The sequence below is a fragment of the Prunus avium genome, chromosome 6 (assembly GCF_965620075.1).
Source record: "Prunus avium chromosome 6, drPruAviu1.hap1.1, whole genome shotgun sequence".
Lineage (NCBI taxonomy): Eukaryota > Viridiplantae > Streptophyta > Magnoliopsida > Rosales > Rosaceae > Prunus > Prunus avium.
In genome coordinates this window covers 36,845,031-36,863,247 of record NC_142289.1, presented here as the reverse complement: position 1 = coordinate 36,863,247, position 18,217 = coordinate 36,845,031, and the positions used below count along the sequence as shown (strand labels likewise).

Here is an 18,217-nt window from a genome sequence, read left to right as displayed (position 1 = left end):
CTGGGGCCAAGTCTCATATCACCAATGATATGGGTAACTTGTCTCTTTCCCTAGAATATCATGACCATGATTATGTCGATGATGTTCTTGGTGGAACAGGTTTGCCTATCACCCATATAGGCTCCTCTAGTCTTCCTCTTAACAACTCTATTTTTTCTCTTATTGATATCCTTCACTGCCCTACTGCTTCTTGTAATTTGTTGTCCGTTAATAAATTTTCACGGGATGATAACTGTTTCTTCACATTTTATCCCAATCATTTTTTGGTATAGGATATCTTGGTGTTTGTGTTGCTGGTCCTGTTTGGCATTTGCGCCTTGGTCATCCTTCGTCTCCTATTTTAAAATTTTTATTGTCTACAAATAAGTTGTCTATTGATGGCACTAAGACTTGTAATAATTTTACTTGTCATTGTTGTCCTTTAGGGAAAAGTGTTAAGCTAATGTTTCAGTCTTCTTTGTTTGTTACGCATGCTCCTAAACAAAATTTTTAGTTACTCATGGTATTGACCATCACATTTCTTGTCCCCATCACCCTAAACAAAATAGTTTGGCAGAACGGAAATATCGTCATATTGTTGACACTGGGCTTACCTTGTTGGCCCATGCTTCCATGCCTCTTGCCTATTAGGCTGAGGCCATGCATACTGCTTGGGTGTGCATGTTTTCCATATCTTCGGTCTTACAATACTAATAAACTTACAATCTGTTAAGTGTGTCTTTCTGGGCTACTCATTAGATTATCAAGGTTATCGTTGTTTGTGATTATACTTTCGGCGTGTAATATTTATAACGTCTTTAAAATGTCTGCAAGCTAATATTTATTATCTAGGGAAATTTCTAAAAAGACACCAAAGGGATTCGAACCCCTACCATTTTAGTCCTTCAACACCTTAACCACCATATCACTTATGTTTTTGTGAAAATATGCTAAAATATTTATATATATACATGGTTTTGTTTTGAATTCTTTTTGTAGTAATTCATTATATATAAATGATTATGGTGTGTTTAATCTTCTTTCATTAATTACTACATATTTTCTACACTCACAGTGTTTGCCAGCTCACTATATAATCAACTTAAATCAATTAAATCCATCATGCAATGCATTTCCTTCCAATTTTTTTATGATAAACTAATAGATAATTGACTAAATAAACATCCTGCAAAGTTTCAATAAAAATTTCCAAGTTTTTCTTACAATTTCCGTGGTTTTTATTCAATTTTTATCGATATCGATAATATCCCGATATTTCCATCGAAATTTCCGTGTTTTTGGACTACCGATATTTCTGATATCATCAATATTTTAGACTTTGGTTATAACTCAATCAAGTGGATAGCTCGGAAGAAACACGCGGCGTGTTGGGAATGAAGTCATGAGGCTGACTTGGAAAAATCTCATTCCGTTGAATGAAGCATGCTGGAGATCCAAGTCTACTGTCAGCTGTGTTTGAACAAAATCAAGTGATTTGGTTTTTAACTCCAGAAAGTGGCCAGTTTGGTCATGGTTCAGGTGCGACACTAGCTTTTAATTTTGGCTTGGCGATAGCTTTTACATGTATACTTCTTAGCCAAAAGAAAGAAAGAAAAAAAAAGATAGCTTATAGGTGTGAGTTTGTGAGTTTTTCTGGTAGTAACAAGTAACAGTTATGAGCTTTATCGTCAAGATGAAATCATTTACCAAAGATGCAAAAAGGAACAAACTGAGACATCCTCTAGAACTTTTTTTCTACTTGTGGAAATGGGTGTTTGACCCACTCGTGCCAATGTTAAATTGAGATACATGAGTCAGGATTATTTATCTGTAAATTTTTGGGTTTATATTTTATGTTTTGTTCTGTTTTCTTTTCTTTGTGCATCATGCATGCTACACCTTGTAGATGGATAAAGAGCAATGTTGTGGAAAAACCTTGTATTGACATGGCATGACACATCAGTTGCCACATAAGGTGGTCAGTTAAGATGGTCAATGTTGTGTGTCTAAATAGCATTACTCAAACATAAAACATTTCTTCTCTTGAAATGTCTGTTTTGGCCTCGCTTAGTTGCTTGCTTCTCAAGTATAGGAAGGGACGGTTTTTGGTACTAAAGCATTTTATTTCAATCTAAACTTTCAAAATAAAAAATTATGTTTACTCAATTAATTTTTTAATTATCATCATTTTTCTACATTCTTCAATGCAACAATAGTTCGGAATAGTTTTTGACGACCTTATACTGATCAACAATGAAGACCTAACCCATACGTACACAATGCATTGACAATACCTTAATGTATGGCAGAGACAATCAAAGACAGTTAGCAGCAGAGATAAAGTAAACCAGGCAACCTCAACACATAAGATGAATGATATATAATCTGAAAAGGGTAAATGTTGCCAGCCCCGTTTGTGGGTGTCAATAGATTAAAATCAAATCAAAGGGTAACAAAATACACAATATTTCAACTTGAACTACTTTTGTAATTGAGTTCTCCAATTAATCATTATTATTCCAACAATGAAATGAATTTTAAAAGTTATATAGCTTAATCAGCCCCCAAAAAGATACCCTGCTGCTTGTTCTTCGTTACAGTCGAAAAATTTAAGAGCTTGTATTACAGCATCTCTCCCGAACCCTAGCTCAACAAGCTTTGCAACTTTAGCTTCAAAATCAGGTCCCTGCAGCCATACCATTATCATATTAGAATTTTCATACCATGATAATTGATCATCATCATCACCCCCGTCAAACTTCTCTATATGGTGACCCCAAAAGATTGAATAGCCCAAGATTGAGAACTTAGAACTGAGAGTAACCAAATGTAAACACACTACAGCAGAGGTTAAAGCTAAAGAAGTTTACCTCAGTCGGGTTAGAACGAGCACTTCCTGTGTCAATTTAACAGGAAAAGTGCATCAGTTATAGGTGGCAAAACATCATGCATGCACTGCTATCACAATTTACCTTTTAACCAATTCAACCAAACTAGAGCAAACAAACTAAATTGCATACACAAATCATTATCAAAATGTGAATCCCGTTAACAACTACAACCAATTTCCAAACTAACCAGACGATTGCCCTCCCGATGGTGAATTTTTGCTTGTATCTGCTGTTCCAGATGTAACCTGAAGAATAACACAATAAAGTAAAATGAGGAATATTGAAAGAAATAACAAGAGTGCCAATCCATACAAGAACTTACAAAATATACGTCAAAGGTTGATTGCCTTCCTAGATCTGAAAACTTTTTTAAGACCCTAAACATATCCTATAAATGCTATGATCCAAAAAAAACCATGCTATATCTGTACTTAACAAGAAAATTGGAGGGAAAGAAAAGATACGAAGAGAAAAGGGGAACTAATACAAGGACTTGTACAGGATGAAAGAGCAAATTGGTTTTTATGGTTAACACCAGAATATTGATCCTCCGTAGTTTTGCTATTAGACTATCCATGGGCTGTGCACTCGATGATTAGATATAGCAGCATTTTGATTAAAGAAATCAGACATTGCAAACATCAAGACCTGTTGACTTCAGGAAAAGCATAAGCTCAAGTAGACTTACAGGAGCTCCTGAGCTGGATGCTTCCTTGGCAAACCTTTCTTCATCCAGAAAACGAGATGGTATGTCCTTTTCTGAAATTGGTACATAGTTTAAGTTTTTTATTTACCAAAGGACAATATATTCCAGAATCTTTATAAATTCATACACATGAAGAGAGATAATGGGACCAACCTTGCAAGAATGGTACGGAAACTTCTCCACCACCAACTCTCAAAACACTATCCTTCAGATCTATAATGCACTGAAGACATCTGCAATGTTAGAAGACTAACAAATGCGGAAAACTACACTAATTAAAGCCATTGAGATGGACAACTATCACATAATTGGCGCATGTATCCTACCTGATGCTTACGGAGCATATCCAACCCAAAGAGGAACTCCATATTGGGAGCATCCAGAACCAAGAATGAGCAAGGATAAAATATATTCCCAATCTAAAGAAACAATGTTAATAAATAAGTTAAAAATCCTGTCACTCAAGTAACCATCTCAGACACAAGAGTATAATATGATATGAAATGTTTATCATAGGCAGCTACCTTGATTGGAGCTACATGTATCCGACCCAATATCTCTGATTGACCAACTCCATGAGCAATACCCTTGTAACGTTGATCTAAAAGCCTCAACAATCTAGATAATTCAATGCCCAAAACAACACAACATTAGGCTTTTACTTCTATAACTCTCACAGTATTCATAAAAAATAAAATATAAAAAACCAACAGAGTTTCTAATAAAGCAATCAAAAATTGTTTCCTCTTTCACAAAAATTCATCTTTAGGGGATGATCATAAAAGCCAAATTTTATTGTCTAAAATGGTAATGATATAAACTAGCTAATGAAGGCTACCGACTGAGATTGTTATAGAACAACTTCCTACTTTTCTCTCATGATCCAAACCAACATCAGCATGCTCTCAAAACCATGCATACATTTTGGTCGTGTTTGAATTTCTAAAATGAAACACAACCAAAAAGACAGTGGACCAACAGCCAACGGGCAGGATAGCATTGGCACCTAAATTGCTAATCCAAACAGGAATTAGATTCATGCATGATGACAGGTGCATATACATCCATGCAAATAAACAATAGGCATACCTACGCATGGATAAATAAATACTATACCTACATGCACAATCCAAAAGGGGTATGTGATAAGATATTCGTCAACATGAATATGTTACATGAATCGCTTGTGCAGATCAATTATTACAATTAGTAGAAAGTAAATTACTGTCTAATAGTGAAAATAGCTCACCCACAACGCTCAGCGCAGCTTTTTGAAATAATTGTTGACTGCGCTCCACTGTCAACAAATGCCTGGACACAAGTGAAAATAAACAAAATATGTAACTTTTGTAGCTATCTGGGTACAGACAAAAAATTAAAAATTAAAACTTCTAATACTAGTTGAGATGAACAATCTGTACAGAAAATATGAAGGGAAGTCGAATAAAGTAAGACATCTAAGTAAGGCAACAAAAATCATGCATGTAGTCATCTCATATTACATTGAACTGAAGTGAAAGAAGAGTAACAGTGCACACCCTAAGCTATTACGTTTGAGTTACCTTTAACGGGACACCATTGACTTCCATGTCAACATACAACATAACCTGAAAAGTCACATAGAACATCAAATGAAATATCAAGAGTAAATTTTAAAAAGATGACAATGGTAGAAAAGGTTGACAATCATACATACCACCCTTGCAAAAGCTTCAGGGTTATGTTCCAGAGCCGCAGCCCAGTTTTCATCAATTCCTTTCTGCAAAGGAAATCAGCAAATATAAAAAACAGAAAAAGTACAAACTCTGTGCATTTAAAAATAAATTTTAAGAGAATGTTACTAGTGCAAGTATTTTATGAAAGAACAACTACAGCATCAGGTTATTAAAGAAATTGTGAAGTTGAATTATCATTTGTGAACCTCAGGCCTTTGACAAAGACAATACCACTAACCTGGCGAATAGCAGCTTCAATCTTCTTCTGTGCTTCAACATCAAAAGGATCTGCATAAAGAAGAGCCTGCTCACAAGATAAGGTGAAACAGAAACTCCATTAATTACAGAGATTATACATCATGCCAAAATCTATATTCAAGAAGTAACACACAGGATAAACAGGTATCATGACAGAAATAGACATTGCAATATCATTTACAGTTAGTTAATTACTATATTTCTCTGAAAATTCAAAAATTATCATATGGATGTAGGTATTTATTTGTAAGTACGGAGGCAGATTACCACGAAATTCATAGAAAGTAGCAACTATCCTACAATAACTATGAGAAGAAGGGGAAGAAAAGGTCACTTACAAGCTCCTCATCTTGTTGCCGTCGAAGTTCAGACTTTTGGCGATGACGCTGTCGTAAAAGTTCCTGCAGTCTATTGAGATCATTTCCAAGAATAACTTGTGCTAAGTCTGGGTCACTCTGTAAGTTCCACATAAAAGTAAGATTGTCAGAAACTCACTGGAAGTAAACAATCACATAAACTAAGGAATTGCATTTTGAAAAACTCTGCAACAGTTTATACCTTCAGAATAACAATGCTGAAACTAAAGAAAAAATTTAAATCATGTGCGGGTGTCCACAAACCTCATCCAAAACAAGAAAAAGAAATTGAAGTAAAAGAACAGCATGCTACCTGAAACAACTGTGCTATCAAATTAGAATCATTCTTAATGTGCTGCTGAAAAGCTCCTGGGTTTACCGCAGACCCATCTGGATTGAAGCTCAAAGCATTGGCTGAAGCACTGAAATATATTCAGACCCATTAAACGCATGGACATCATAAAGGGAATTGAATAGAAAATACAAAATGACAAAAACAAAGAGAACAATTGTAAATGATGAAGTGGGTCAAGTATACCTCGGTGCAGCATTGGATACCATCATTATCAAGTCTTCATCTTTAACGCCAAGGGCACTCAGCTTCTCAGAATTCCTCATCTCCCTCCCATTATATAGCAGCTGCTGTTGCTGAAGCAGCACCCGCGTCTGCTTATATGCATTGTAAAAACAAATCACACATTCACTTTACATTCATCTATTAATTAATTAATTAGCTAACTTAAACTAGTTTTCAAACCCAAAAAAGTTTCGAATTTTAAATTCTGCAATTATATTTCGGTTCTTTACTTGTTCCTCCGAGTCCCCAAGTAAAGAAAGATCCAAAATTTACTTCAATTGAATAGTATCTTTCCCCATACTTTCATAGTAGCCAACGAATTTATAATTCTACAAATAAAACTTAAAAATTAACGTAAAGAAATTCTCACCTCCACCTCCAGCAGAGCTTTCACATTTTCAACCTATCACAAAAAAAGAACTTCCAAATTAATTAAACAAAACAGAGCAGCAACATGAACTAACACACCCCAAATTACAGAGAGATATATACGCATGCAAGTAATTGAGGCTTTGTTGAGCTGAAATTAGGGTTTTACAGTTTCGTGAGGATCGACGTCTAAGTTGAGAATCTGTTCGTCCGCGGTCATTACAGTGATCTTCATCTGTGATTGGATCTCTGCGAGTCTTCTTCAATGGAGTTAATTGCTGAAGAAGTTGTGCAACTGTATTGTAGCTTTTATATCGAATTCGAGCTTCGGCTTTGGATATGGAGGAGCTTTGTTTTGTTTACTTCTAGTCCCACTTGGAGAAGAAAGAGAAAAGGGTCGTCTGTGCTACGAATTAGTTGCACCCGTCTAACTTTTGACGTTTTTAAAGTTTGCTTTCGTTTGATTGGATACCAAAACTTTCCGTCTTACTTTGCTTTCTCTGAAAGGAAGTTGTATTCTTTTGCTTTTCTTTTTTTGAATTTGTTTAAAACAAATTATTATTTCCTTATTTCCTTATTTCCTTAGTTGTATTTTATTTTTTTTCCTTCAAGTATTCATTTGTATAGGCTTTTTTTTCTTTTTTTCTTTGTTTTTTTTTGGTACAGGGGGGGCTAAAGCCCGAAAGGCCGAAGTCTCCAAAAACACATGAAGGTCCGGACCAAAATCATAACTCTTCGCAGCCAGGGCATCCACAGCAGCTTTTTGTTCTTTTTGCTTTATATTCTTCTATCCTCCTTTTTTTTTGTTAGGAAGATAAAATTTATTAATTCCAAATAATTTTTTTTTAAGCTTCTTACTCTATAATTTCTCCTATCCTTAGAGACTTTTTGTTAGACATGGACTCTTATTTTATGTTTATTTTTAAAAAAATTCTTTTTAGTCTATCTTTATTTCTATTTGTAAAGTTTAATTGGACATGAACTTTTATTTTATTTTTACGTTTTTAATTATGTGATTTTTAATAGACTATTGCTTTATATAACGCCTCATCCTCTTCCTCTTCCCCAATAAATGAAAAAGAAATGTATTTATATAATGCTTCATCCTCTTCCCCCCATATGTAGTAATAGTAATGGAGCGAATCGGGGTTGGTTATGCGCTCAATATATGGATCAATCCGCGTTAATTAAAAATATGAATGGACTACCTAAATAAATTGATACCTACCAAAATCTAAATAGAAAACCATAAATACCAAACAAATTGGATCTATTAAGATAATAACAATACTATTTGTACCAAATTTGTTGACCAATTTACTAACAACCTCTCTAATAGAAGTGAGCCCTACTAATAGGGTGTTCCGCATTTACCATATATACTCTTAACAATAATAGTATTACTGGATAACAATGATACCATTTCCGGTCCATCCCAAATACCCATAACCAAAAGTTTTCCCAAACTAGTCCCCATTCCGGATTTTTGTTCTTCGTACCATACTCATTAGGGGCGAAGCCTCACGAATACAAGGGGAGAATTGTCATCCATATATGTGACTTAAAAGAAAAAACAAAAGTAAACATAAACATAAGAGGATATAAATTCTAAGAACAATCCTTACATCTACATCTGTAACCAATGTAAATTGTAACCCAGAAACCCAGATTAACATTAAAAAAAAATTAAAACCTAAGAACTAAAATTCAAATAATAACAAAGAAAGATGAGACAGATTCATTACATAATGCGTCAGAGAAAAAAGAAACAAAACCCTAAGAAATTAAGGTGGAGGTGCAGTGTAACCCAATAAGGGTTTTCTAGTCATTCCACTACGCCTACATAAAAAGCCATGAACATTTGGATCGCAGAAATGATGCACAGATTGCTTGATGATGAAGTGATGCCTCAGCTTCGTCAAAGGGCCGACCGCAAATAACACCCCGATGAACAGCAAAATTACTAATATGCACATACAGCACACGCACACCCTGCACATTTTTACTTGCTTTGAGACCCAAAAAATCAAAAGGCTCCTCTTTGAGAGATCTGGGGAGAATTTTGTGAAATGAAATGGGGCATTTGAGTTTTGGAAAATGTGGGGGAATTGTGGTTTTATATCGTTCCAATTTTATCGGATGTTGTTGGAGACTTCTCCAAATGTGGAGAAATTATGATATATGAGAGGATATTGATATATCTATATATAGGGTGTATATACCCTTTGTTTTGTGAGGGAGGGAGAGTAAATGTGTGCATCAATAAAATGCATCATGACCATACAAATGCTTGATCTGAACGGTTGAAAAATAAATCTTGAATGATTGGATTGTGTTGTGTTCTTTTATTTAAAAATTTTGATTTAATTTTAAGTATTATAAGTTAATAGAAATACACTATTGAACTTTGCCAAGTGAAAAAAAATATAGAATTTTAATATAAATTTGTTATTATTATACAAAGTATGCGGATCTCGAGCCTCTGCATTTAGCATCGGTGCATTTGCGTGCATTTACTAAAATCTTGACCATTTGATTAATCTAACGAGGTTAATTAATCCACATTAGCATAGTTATATTATCTTAAAAATCAAATGTTGTACCGTATCAATTACCCTTCTCTATCTTTAATGAGCGCAATCTTCCCCTTCTCCTTTCACACCCTCCCACCCCACGTCTCTTGTGAGAAACCCTCTTCCCAGACTCTTATTTCCATGGTTGTCATCTCTCCAGTGGTCTAATCTCAACCCCTCCTTATCTAAGTCTCATATGCAAACAAGAAACAAAACCACGTACCTAATTAATTATAAGGCAAATAAAAGCAAAACCAATCAACAATTCAAAGAAATCAAATTTAAAAAGCTAGAGAATTTGTAAGCATCAATAATGGATTAATATAAAGTTAATTCTGTGTTGATAAAAGAGAATTCCCAAAATGAATTCCCACAACAAATTCAATTCCACGCACTTTTCAATTTCTCTTCAACTTCCACACAAGTATGATTATATCCAAGTATTGATTATTCTATGGCAAGCAAAATTAACAGTGATAAAGAAAATTAAATACAACTTTATCATTAGGGCTGGACCTTTGAGCGATGGCAATAATAGGAATCTAGGAGCTGGGAAGAGGGAGATGTGAGAGAGGGAGAGAGGTTGTGAAAAGGGTGATATAGTACAACATGTGATTTTTTAAGATAATATAACTATGGTAATGGATTAATTAACCTCATTAGATTAATCAAATGGTAAAGATTTTAGTAAATGCACACAAATGCACCGATGCTAAATGCAGAGGCTCAAATATGCTATATTGCAAAGGAATTGTAACTCAAGTAGTTAAGAGTATTTACCCATGCACTCGAGGTCTTGGATTTGATTCCTCCTCCCCCAATATCGTTTGTATAACAAATATATAAAAAAAAATGCATAATTATATTGAAAAAAAAAGGGCTAGAAAATAATAATAATTATTACTATTATATTAATGATATTTGCGTATTCATTAAACAAATTAATCCCTAACTTACTATGCTTTAGTTATAACTTCAAATATCAAATATCATTTTGTTTTCCTTAATTTTTCACATACATCGATCTTTCAACGATTCACTCTTCACATGCACCAAATCATTTTTTTTTGTCTCTTCTTGATGAAATAACTGTAATTTTCATGCAAAATGCTCTGTTCCATCTTCTTCTTCTTATTTAAAGATGTGCAAAATCATGTCTCCTCCTCCTTCTTCCTGTTAGTTAATCTTAACTACTTCTTTTTGTTGTTATTAAAAACGAACTACCATGTCATCTTACATGCATCAACGAATTTCAATTTTTTTTTTTGCCAAATCAGAGCATTATTCGTGTTAGGGGTGGGCATCAATCCAGCCGAATCGATGAAACCGGCCGAACTAAACCATAATTACTTGTTTGGTTTGGTTCTGACAAAGAAAAAGTCAAACGGTTTAAAAGTCGAATCGGACCGTATATAGTTTGGTTTGGTTTGGTTTTGAGCTTTTATAAACCGGCTTAAATCAAACCGGACCATTTATGTGTATATTTATTTATTTATATTTTATTTTACATGTGTAATACTCTAATTAGTTAATAACTATATATGAATATTTGAATTAAGCTATATTAGTTAGTGAAATATAGGGTTTTATGACATTTTGAGCTTTAGGATGGTTTCGTACTCTAGAAAATGATTTATGTATGAAGCAAGTTGTGAATTTGTTGGTTATAATTGGGCTAACAATATTGAAAAAATGCAAAAAAAAAAAAGAATTGGGCTTAGGCACAAACTGGCTGAACCAAACCAAACCAAAATGGTCTTAAATGACAACAAAAAAAAACACACATTTATAAAGAGATGAATTCTTTAGTATGAAATATGATCTGGGCCAATTTTATTTGGTTAAATTAGGTGAAGTGAATTATGGTTATGGTTGAGCATAATAAGAGAGATTACCCTTTTCTTCTTCTTGTCCTTTTTCATCAGGGCCATGAGAAGTTTTCTCAATTGACAAGAAATTAATGTTTTGCTAAGCACAACCATCACACACTCACACATAATCCCTCCAAATGGGGTCAATTCAAATCAAGCATACAAAAACATGGTAAAATAATTTTATTAAATTCCAAGATCATTTCTGATCCATCATCCACAAGTATAATGTAGCCCTATATTTTACCGACAAGACAACAATACAAAATCAAACCTCTATTAACCCCAAAAAATCCACAAAAAAAAAAAACAAAAAACAAAACAAATTAAAAAGAAGAGAGAAAGATAACAAATAGATTACATATTGTATAATATTAACAACAAGAAAACCCTTTAGAATGGCGAAGGTGCAACTTGATCCAAGAAGGATGGAGGCGCCGTGTCAAAGAAGGGTCTTCCAGGCCTGCACAGTGAGCCATACATGCTTGGCTCACAGCTATCCAGGAAGTGCCTGGTCTTTATAATGGTGAACCTCTTCACTGGCCCCAACCCAAATAGCAAGCAGATTGCTATTGTCAGGATCGCAGAGCAGAAAATGCACATGCAGATTCTAGCAATACACCCAACGCAGCACATCTTTGCTTCTCTTTCTCCTTTTCTTTTCTGTTTTTTGAAGATTAAGATCCAAGAAGAGAGAAGAGGGGTTTCTCTATCTCTCTCTTTTTTCTTTTCTTTGTCTTGTATTTGGCCAAACAAAAGATTTCTCTTTTTCCTTTTGGCCAAATGAAAGGTTTTTTTGCACGAGAACTTGGAATTCCCTGGAGATAGGGAACGCAAATGCTTATGACGATGTGTTTTTCGCTTTAAAGGATTCGCCAATACTATAATTAGTACGTACATTTTTGTATGATACGCGTATGTCCGTATTTGTAGAAATCGGTTGACAAATACCCTCGTTTCTTATAAGCCTTTCAAATTATTTCCGGAGAAAGAAAAAAAAAAACATTCTGGGTTTAATTTTTTTCCTCAAATCCAAGCAAATTCTATCAAAAACTAACAAACTTGACATGTTTTGACTAGCTTGTTACTTTGACTTGGTCCTTCTTGTAGAGAAATTATTAAGCATAACCTAAGGACCTATTCCTAATGTGGTGCGTTTCAATTCGCATACATGAACAATATTAGGCCCAAAGACTGATCCAAATTGGGCCCAAAAACCTCAAACCCTAAAGCCTCAGCTTTAAACTTTCCATCCATATTAGTTGATGTTTTACTAGCTTGCCCAAGAGGATCTGACATATGAACAACAATTTGATGTTCTATCGCAATGTGACAAAAGGACTCCGCCAAAATTTAACCCAAATCAACATGCCATGTTCATAAAGAAATGTATAAATCTTAAAAAAAGAAAAAAAAGAAGAAGCTAGCAATAGCCACAAACACGAAAAGGAACCTACCTAGTAAAAACCAAAAACTAACCCACCAATTCTGAATCTTAGATCGACCAAACACATGGGCAACCTCTATTTCTCTTTCCTTAGCGTCTACTTTTCCTTTTTGCACACAACAGAAAATTATAGAGGATGCTCTCAAAAACCACAATTTGCTTAGCAAAATTCTCAACTAATACTATTAGGAACCGTTCGGTAACGTTTTCAAGGCCCCGTTTTTATTTTATGTTTTCATTTTCTACCAAAAACGTGTTTGGTATGTCGTTTTCATTTTCACTAGAATTCGTTTTCTGAAAACAAATTTAAACTTATGTACAAAAACTGAAAACACCAAATTATATTTTTCATTTTCTACCCAATGTATTGCTCTGAATACTTTTTTAAATATTTTATTTTATTTTTGTTGGTCTGATTTTTCATTTTTCATTTTTTTCGTTGCACTTCATTATTTTATTTTGCTACACCAATGTATATTAATTTTATGATAAAACCATCATATATTATTTAATTTCATATTTATTTTTAAATTAAAGATAATATAATTTTATTATCTAGGTTTTTCTAACATTATAATTTTTTAATTATTATTCTCAAATTATACATTTCTCATTGTTTATAATAATTTTAGCCTTTATTTAAAATATTTTTTAGAACAAAAATTAGCAAAAATATACATGGAAAATAACTCACATATTTTCTGAATATGTTTTCTAATTAATCTACTATACGCATTTTCAAATTCTAAAAATGCAAATTCGTTTTCTCCTTTTCATTCTTAGAAAATATTCTCAGAAAATATTTTCCGAAAATGTTACTAAGGCCCTTATTGAAGCAAATTAACAATATCGGCATAATACATATGTTTTATGATGTCATCGCAAAGGTCATTTGCTATCGAAATAATAGGATAATATCAACATCATCAATAACACATCGAGATCATATCCACATTATCAAATAGTATATTGAGATGATATTTATTAATATAATGTACCATTCTCATTTTCATGTGCCAAAACCCCATAATTTTCTTGAGAGCTTCAAGGCTCTTTGTGACCGTTATGGACGCATTGATGATGAGAATATAGTGTGGTGCAATACCAGATTTCTTCTTTTGAAATTTAAAAGTTCAATGCGGAAAAATTGAAAATAAAAAATAAAAATCTTGACATATTGTAATCAAAGTAATATCCAAAAAGTTTCAGAGGAATCTGCCACACACAAATCAAGGTCCACTAAAATAAACATAACCAATGGAATAATAAACTGAAAGGGGGCAAAATACAAATAAACCTAAATTGCAAGAACAACCCACCCAAATCCCTAGTGCAGCAGCAGCAGCTGCTGCAATGACACCCAGTTACCCAGATTACCAGCAATAAAAGACCCAACCTAAAACCAAGAACAGAAAACTATAAACAAATTACATAGAAAAACAAGAGAATTAAAGAAACCCCCCTAGAAAGGTGCAGGTGCAGTGTAACCCAAGAAGGGTCTTCCAGTAGACCCACAATAGGATCCATGAACATTCGGATCACAGAAATTCACAGTGTCTTTGAGCTTGTGGAAGCCATGCTTGAACACTCCAAACCCAAACAAAAGCCCCACCATAACCACCACCAGTATCAAACAAGTGCACAGCATGCAAACTCTGCTTGGACAGCAGCACATCTTTGCTTCCCTTTGAGTGCTTCAAATCTCTTTTTCTCTGGAATTTCAGACCCAAAAAAAGGGTTTGCTGTTTGAGATCTTGGGATTTGGGAGATGGGTTTTTATCTGGGTTCTGATAAATGTGGGGGAAGTTGGGCTTTCGACGTCCTTATCGGAGATGGAGAATGGAAACGCTTTGACGCTAATGGGTATCGTTCGCTTAAAAGGAAAGCAAAATGAATGCATATGGGGGATATGGGATTCGAATTTTTGCCTTTTTAATGGGTTGGATAATAGAAAGCAAAATAAAAGGGTATCTGTTATTTTCCTCTTTTCCTCTAAACAAGAAAGACGGTTTGCTTTTGGACGTTGATGACGTGGAGTGTTTCATAGAATATGGGAGGCCCGAATTTGGATGAATAACGTAAACATAATAACACATTTGATGAGAAAATTTGGTCTCTTTAGCTGCACCATACTCTTCTCCAACAAGTTATTTCAATTAAGAAATTGTTTTTTTCTTTTGTAAATTGATGCGAACAATTGTTTCTTAACAGTATGATAAATCGTGCGGTGTTTGTGTTGGCAGGCTGTTCAAAATTGGGTATGTGTACACTCACGCTCATTTCGTCTCTTAAATGTTAGGCCTAAGTACGTTTCAACTTATCCTAAATCATTTTTTTCTTTGTTGTAATTAAGTGTTGTTTTTCTTTTGGCCAAAGTTACGAAGTGTGAGAGTGATTTTCCCACACACATTACAGAGATGTCGTAGAAGTTCGAACACGAGACTACTAATTTGCAATAAAATGTCATTTTTTCATTGGGCTTACACACCATTGGCCCAGTGAAAAAGAGCCTTCTAAATTATTTGGAGCTTATTAATAAGAGATATAATTTAGATAAAGTCCTGAATACCGAAGTTCTATGAAGCCCATTAATAAGTTACACATGGGTGTCCTTTTGGAGCCCATTAATAAGACAGCTCAGGAGAGCTTCTAAAATTTGCAACCCCTATTAAGATTAAGCCCAGACCAAAACAATTACTAAGATTCACCCCAGACCAAAACATTTACTAAGAATAAGCCCAAAAAGCAGCCAGCTAACCCGCAGCCCAATTCTTTTGTCGACTGTCATGACACAGCACAAAAGTAACCCTACGGAACATTATGACAAAAGTTTTTTCGTTTTAAATTTTTTTAAAGCACAAAAGGTGAATTTTGAATAAAACAAAAATCCAAAAATCACAACTACATGCGCCATCATTCGTAATTTCTTACCCAAAAAGCAATTATCAAACTAACCAATTCACTCAAAAAATAAAAAACAAAAAACAAATTCACTTGAGAATTTTTAAAAGTCAGTGAAATAAGTCTATATAAACGCTCGAGATGGTTGTACTATGCAAGAGGTTTGAGCACGCATCTAATGAGGTTTCGAAACGGTTTTGTTTCTAAAATTCTAAGAAAAAGTAGCTACAAGTTTTTATTGGGTGGAGTAGTTTTATAATTTCCAATTAAATTTTTATCAAAGATGAGAAAAAGAAAGGAAAATATCACAAAAATATCACCATATACGTAAATAATATAGGGTGGGCATTGGTATATTCCAAAAGCTCCAAGCCCAAACTGCGATATTCATAAATTCTCGATCACCTTTTTTCACTTATATTTGGTCTCTCCCAAGTCCCCACTTCTTCACTCCAAAGTCCTCCTCCTCCTCATTGGGTTTTAATTATTTTCGGTGTGCGGCTTTTCAAGGCCTCTCTCTCTCTCTCTCTCTCTCTCTCTCTCTCTCTCATCTTTGCTCATTCACTCTATTCAGATCCCACTCTCTGCAAATCCCCTGATTCCCAATTCCCATCTCTCTCTCTAAAATCCATTTCCCTTTTCTTACAACCAAAAGAAGAAGGAAATCGAATCCCACTCTGCAATTCCAATTCACTTTCAGAGAGATATAGATCTGCTGTTCTCCCATGGCTTCTTCTGGGAATCCAAATCCACCGCCCCAGCAGCAACCCCAACCCTTTGACATGCAGAAATTCTTTAAACCAACAAACCCAACGCCACTCTCGCCCCAATCCCAAACCCAGAACAATTCAAACCAAAACCCTAACCCTAATTTGAGTTCCTCTTCGTTCCCAATCCCACCCGCCTCTTTCCCCCCGCCCTCTGGCCCTTACTCGTACCCTCCCCAGACGGCACCGTTTCACCACCACCAATTCCAATACCACCCTCACCCTCAGCCCCACCCCCACGGTAACCATCCCCAAATCCCTTACTCTCCTCAAGACCACCACTTGCTCCACCAGAGGTCTCTCTCATTTCCCACGCCACCCCTCCAACCCCCCTCTACTTACAACATTGCCACGGCCCCTTCCAACCCTAGCAGCAACAACAGTAGCACCTCCAATTCGAACCCCAATTCTGGTGCTCGAATCATGGCGCTTCTCGGCGCTCCATCTGGCAATCTAGAGTTGTCGGCTGCTCAGCCCGAGTTATCCGTCCCCCCAGGGGTCTCGATCGTGCCCACTATCCCTATGGGGATTCCACCCACTGGCCCCACTCGAATGCCGAGCAATAAGCTCCCTAAAGGCAGGCATTTGATTGGCGATAATGTGGTTTACGATGTGGATGTTAGGTTACAGGGTGAGTTTCAGCCACAGCTTGAAGTTACGCCGATTACCAAGTATGGTTCGGATCCCCAGCTTGTGCTGGGCCGCCAAATTGCTGTTAATAAGTCGTACATATGCTATGGATTGAAGCAGGGAAACATTCGGGTTTTGAATATACACACTGCATTGAGATCTTTGTTTCGAGCTCATACACAGGTTTAATTCAAATCTTATGTAGTAGTTTCTATTCACTTATATGTGTTTGGATTAGTTATGTGCTCATTAATTTTCCAAAAAAAACATTGAATGGTTGCTATTCCGGTGTTGATGCTTTGCATAGATGACGATTACAAATTTAGATTCTTTCCTATTTTCTGATGGCCTCAAAAGTTAGCTTCATGTGCTGTTATGCATAGCTTGTACGGAGAAATGGTAATGTGAGTAAAATCACTGGAGACAGTGAAGTTCTAGGACTAATGTTTAGAGTACTTAAGTGTTGGAAATTTCACTGCGTGAAAATGATATAATTTGAAATAGCTTGACATATTGAGTGTACTCTTGTTTGGTTAATATCATTGACGTATATTCAGTGTAACCTAATAACTTTGGGAGATCATATATTTATGTAAAGAAGAGCAGTGGAATAAAATTTGTTTTCTGTGATCTATGCTGCATTAAATGGTGTTTGTGTAAAGTGTGAACGCATTACGAGTTTTTAGTACCTCGTTGATCTAAGTGTTGTCTTGTTCTGTCAGAGGGTCACAGACATGGCTTTCTTTGCTGAGGATGTTCACCTTTTGGCTAGGTAGATCTTTTACCATATTTCTTTATTTTCTTCGTCTAGTTGTCGCTGTTTTATTTGACATACGTTTGTGCAGTGTGAGTGTAGAAGGACGGCTTTTTGTATGGAAGATTTCTGAAGGTCCAGATGAAGAAGGTACACCACAAATCACAGGAAAGGTTGTTATTGCCATTCAAATAGTTGGAGAGGGGGAAGCTGTTCATCCACGAGTTTGTTGGCACTGTCATAAACAAGTAATCCATTCTTTTAACGCCTATTATTAATCAACAGTTATAGCTCCATCCTTTCAATGGCCAGTCAATCATTTCTTATTTTTGGCTATGAAGTTGTTGGATAATATGTGTTTATGACTATTGTAAAATCTAATCTTACAGGAGGTTTTGGTAGTTGGGTTTGGAAAGCGTGTAT

The 18,217-nt window shown here is 35.1% G+C and overlaps 3 protein-coding genes across 4 annotated transcripts in view; 1 reads left to right on the top strand and 2 right to left on the bottom strand.

Annotated features, from left to right (window-relative positions):
* Positions 1 to 2,365: 2,365 nt before the first annotated feature.
* DDI1 (ubiquitin family protein) lies at positions 2,366 to 7,271 on the bottom strand. Of its 2 annotated transcripts, XM_088253945.1 has the most exons (18): positions 7,021 to 7,271; positions 6,853 to 6,885; positions 6,444 to 6,571; positions 6,219 to 6,327; positions 5,888 to 6,004; positions 5,530 to 5,595; positions 5,273 to 5,335; positions 5,139 to 5,183; positions 4,826 to 4,887; positions 4,101 to 4,194; positions 3,903 to 3,995; positions 3,730 to 3,799; positions 3,559 to 3,629; positions 3,370 to 3,450; positions 3,193 to 3,258; positions 3,058 to 3,115; positions 2,850 to 2,875; positions 2,366 to 2,665 (listed from the first exon to the last, which is right to left on the bottom strand). In XM_088253945.1, exons 1-18 carry the CDS (start codon positions 7,084 to 7,086, stop codon positions 2,537 to 2,539), a joined length of 1,377 nt encoding a protein of 458 aa, XP_088110071.1. In that variant the 5' UTR covers positions 7,087 to 7,271; the 3' UTR covers positions 2,366 to 2,536. The 2 variants fall into 2 exon arrangements, with proteins under 2 accessions (XP_088110071.1, XP_021811608.1); XM_021955916.2 differs by lacking the exons at positions 3,193 to 3,258; positions 3,370 to 3,450 and having other exon boundaries at positions 7,021 to 7,267.
* A 6,711-nt stretch (positions 7,272 to 13,982) lies between these two features.
* Positions 13,983 to 14,692, bottom strand: LOC110754806 (uncharacterized). Its single transcript, XM_021955914.2, has one exon. The coding sequence runs from the start codon at positions 14,415 to 14,417 to the stop codon at positions 14,205 to 14,207; it is 213 nt and encodes a 70-aa protein (XP_021811606.1). The 5' UTR covers positions 14,418 to 14,692; the 3' UTR covers positions 13,983 to 14,204.
* A 1,385-nt stretch (positions 14,693 to 16,077) lies between these two features.
* The window catches only part of VCS (Transducin/WD40 repeat-like superfamily protein), an 8,052-nt gene continuing 5,912 nt past the window's right edge, over positions 16,078 to 18,217 (top strand). The window contains exons 1-4 of the mRNA XM_021955918.2: positions 16,078 to 17,223; positions 17,763 to 17,812; positions 17,886 to 18,042; positions 18,184 to 18,217. Coding sequence (XP_021811610.1) covers positions 16,369 to 17,223; positions 17,763 to 17,812; positions 17,886 to 18,042; positions 18,184 to 18,217 — 1,096 coding nt within the window. The 5' untranslated portion in view covers positions 16,078 to 16,368. The remainder of the gene's footprint in view (positions 17,224 to 17,762; positions 17,813 to 17,885; positions 18,043 to 18,183) is intronic.

Coding starts and splice junctions, on each gene's coding strand:
- DDI1 (XM_088253945.1), bottom strand. CDS start 7,086: ATGAAGATCACTGTAATGACCGCGGACGAACAGATTCTCAACTTAGAC. Junction 4,195..4,825: donor AGCTGCGCTGAGCGTTGTGG/GTGAGCTATTTT, acceptor TGAATTATCTAG/ATTGTTGAGGCTTTTAGATC. Junction 3,116..3,192: donor CAACCTTTGACGTATATTTT/GTAAGTTCTTGT, acceptor GTTATTCTTCAG/GTTACATCTGGAACAGCAGA.
- LOC110754806 (XM_021955914.2), bottom strand. CDS start 14,417: ATGTGCTGCTGTCCAAGCAGAGTTTGCATGCTGTGCACTTGTTTGATA.